Source organism: Priapulus caudatus, unplaced genomic scaffold (genome assembly GCF_000485595.1).
Source record: "Priapulus caudatus unplaced genomic scaffold, Priapulus_caudatus-5.0.1 Scaffold2213, whole genome shotgun sequence".
NCBI lineage: Eukaryota > Metazoa > Priapulida > Priapulimorpha > Priapulimorphida > Priapulidae > Priapulus > Priapulus caudatus.
Window position 1 is genome coordinate 10337 of NW_014579274.1, and position 3135 is coordinate 13471.

The 3135-nt window shown below is 41.3% G+C and overlaps 1 protein-coding gene across 1 annotated transcript in view; it reads left to right on the top strand.

The window, feature by feature from the left end:
- Positions 1–1135: 1135 nt before the first annotated feature.
- Positions 1136–3135, top strand: part of LOC106818399 (probable 28S rRNA (cytosine-C(5))-methyltransferase) — a 14614-nt gene continuing 12614 nt past the window's right edge. Inside the window, exon 1 of the mRNA XM_014823113.1 lies at positions 1136–1325. Coding sequence (XP_014678599.1) covers positions 1233–1325 — 93 coding nt within the window. The 5' untranslated portion in view covers positions 1136–1232. The remainder of the gene's footprint in view (positions 1326–3135) is intronic.

Here is a 3135-nt window from a genome sequence, read left to right on the forward strand (position 1 = left end):
AGTTACGCAAAGGTGTTTACTGTAAATTTTAGCTTGATGAATCGACCTAAAACGGCCCTCGCTGGTACGCGAAAATCGCTACGCAATTTACTAAATAACTGCGCTTGGATAAATTCGCCAACTAAGCAACGTCGATTGCGTACACAAGATTTTACGCAAAATATTTGCGTACGCGCTTGATGAATATGAATCGTTACCCCTGGGACCACCTGTCAGTGCAATGCGCACACGTAGTCAGAGTGCTACAGTTTTCCAGGGCGTCGTGTACAGGAGGGGGTCCATGGGGTCCGGGTTACCCCCTCTGCTCGCGCGGAAAAGCATACTGCAGGTTGCGTCTAATTTCAAAAAATTCTGGGGGAAGGCACCCCTCCTTCGCGTGCTCGGCAAGTTTGGCGTTCGGTTAGATAGACCCCCGTATCCCCCTCGGGCTTTCTCGCGGACATATCTGTACCGCCCCTCGTTTTCGCCCCCCCCTAAGAAATACCCTGGCGCCGCCCTGCTTGCGGGACAGTCAGTAAAAACTGAAAATAATATGAACGCACATTCACGAATACGACCCTCAATTAATTCTGTTGTGTCCCCGTGTGGGGTGTATATCAACTTGCTTTCACAAAAAATCTAATAGCTCGAACTAGCCGCTCCCGCACTCGCCGCTCGAGTGTGCTGTGTGGCCATTGCTAATGCATATATATGATAGAGTAATGAGTATGAGTATAGCGACCGTATAGACTATAGTTGAGATGTAGTGGGAGTATTATGATATTATTATGTGATGTAGTGTGCTATGAGCGTCAGTTAGTGTACGTAGCCGTGCGGAACATAACGACTGTATTATACAGGTTAGTACAAGGTATATTTCTATGCCCACAATTGAACTGAAAAGTATCAAGTGATGAGACAACACAAAACACAATAGTAAATAACTTATTATATGAAAAAAATATGTACACAATAAATAACATGACGATGCATAAATAATGCGATAACAGGAGATAGCGGTTTATAGATTCGATAACTAGATTCTTGTAAAATATAAATAATGTACTATATACAGCCACAATGTTAGACTGTTCCTTCAGTTAACCAAGTTCACATGTACACGTGACATAAAATGTCGGTAGCCAGTCAATCGCCACGCGGCCCTGTAGCAGTTGTTGACAATTTTCAACGTAGAAGCGTACCACCAGTCGTATGCTTTCTAAATTCTATACTACTTTGCAATATTTTGCAAAATGTATCTTTATCTCGAAGCGGCAAAAGTTATTGACCGCGTAACTAAGAAAAGTGGTTCTGTAAAATCACTTGTCTTAGGAGGAACGTTTACGGTGAGTAGGCCCTATGCCTATGGCTCCAAGAAACGTAACCCGACCAGGCTGTGTGACTAACGTCAATACACCGTATCTAACACGGTATCACACACGGTATCTAACCCTAGCAATACCGTTTCTTGGAGCTACAAGAAACGTAGCTCTAGTACTATAGCCGCTTACATTAACTGCCGCTGCCAGCAATGCGCTGTTAGCTGCCAGCGGCAGCTCCTGCTACTAGTACTACTACTAGTACTACTACTTTAACTTTGTCTTTCTCTTTGATAATGATATATTAATAAGTAGGTCTCAGGGGAGAGATAGTGAATATAGAAATAAGTTGTGGATATAGAAATCAGTTAACCCTAACCCTAACCCTAATCCAAACCCTAACCCTAGCTATAAGTATATAACCCTATCCCTAATTCTAAAATAAAACAAAATTAGCCAAAAATAATAATAAATAAAATAAATAAGAGACAAAATTAGCCAATCACTGAATCAGAGCCGTCCCCTAGCGGATTACTATCTCTCCCCTGTGCAAAGATTTATATTATTATTTAATATACTATAGGTGTTGAACAACAGTAGAGGGCGTCCAAAGGCTGCAGGCCTAAATAAGCATCGAACAGAAATTAATTAAAAATACGCACACTGTTAGTGTTACTGCGCTTACAAAACATACACTTTATTCATGTTAAATAACTACAGATTCGTGCTCTATGCTCTGCTCGAAACTTTTCTCTATGATGCGAATTTCTACAGAGTACTCGGATCCCGTTTCATACACAAAAATGGCCGACCGGCGACCCATCCGCGTCTATAGGAGGGCTGTACAACAGTAAGCTGCCGCAATAGGGAACAGCAGCGTACTATCCACCAGGGCGGCAGCACTGTTTTATAGGTACTTCCTCTGTTTACTTCTTGTCTTCAGTATTTCACTATCAATTGAGTTTTTTACAGTGAAAATGCCTCTATAACTGTGCTGTGCACCTCTGCAACAGTTAGAACAGGTGTCACACCTTTCCTAAGGATCTCAGACCTTAAATTGAAGGTGCAGGTTGGCCATTAAACGTCTTGAACCGGGCACGACAAAACTATGGACGAAGGAAAGTGGGCTGCTATGTTGTACAAAAACATTTACATCGGATTCGTACAGGACGCCAGGATATATAGGTGAGTCAATTAATTTTATAAATATAATTATTAATAAGTAAATATATTATTACTACAGATACAGCCAATACTAATGCTAATACTAATTCGATGCCTAGCCTACAAATGTGGATCTCCTGGCGACGTCATACAAATGGGCTAGTCACTAGGACAGGCCTTGCTAATTGTGTGAGACACTTCCTGCTTGTCTAGATACTGAATATTTTGTAATGTCACTGACGACAATGCATGGCATCACCATACATAAAAATGACAATCAGTGACTATTTAACCTTTTCCCCATTACGGGTAGGTCACATACATGACCTACTTATTTACTTCTTACTGTTACCATAATAGCATATTAATTTTGTTGTATTTTTTCAGGTGAAAGGAAACTACTGAAGAAAGATGCTGTTCCAACCATATTCCAGTTCAAACGCCATCATCAATGTCACATACTCGACTGATCGTCAAGGAGGGTACTCAACGCCGTAGACTGTTTGACATGAATATTGAAAATGTCGGAGATGAGGTACAAATATCTACAAATGAGAATGATGGAGTCGACTTGGAGACTATAGAGGAAGAACGGCTTTGCAAGTGCAGCCAATGTTCAGGTGTGAACTTATAAGCGACAGCGATACGTACGTATGTGCAGTGAAGAAATTTG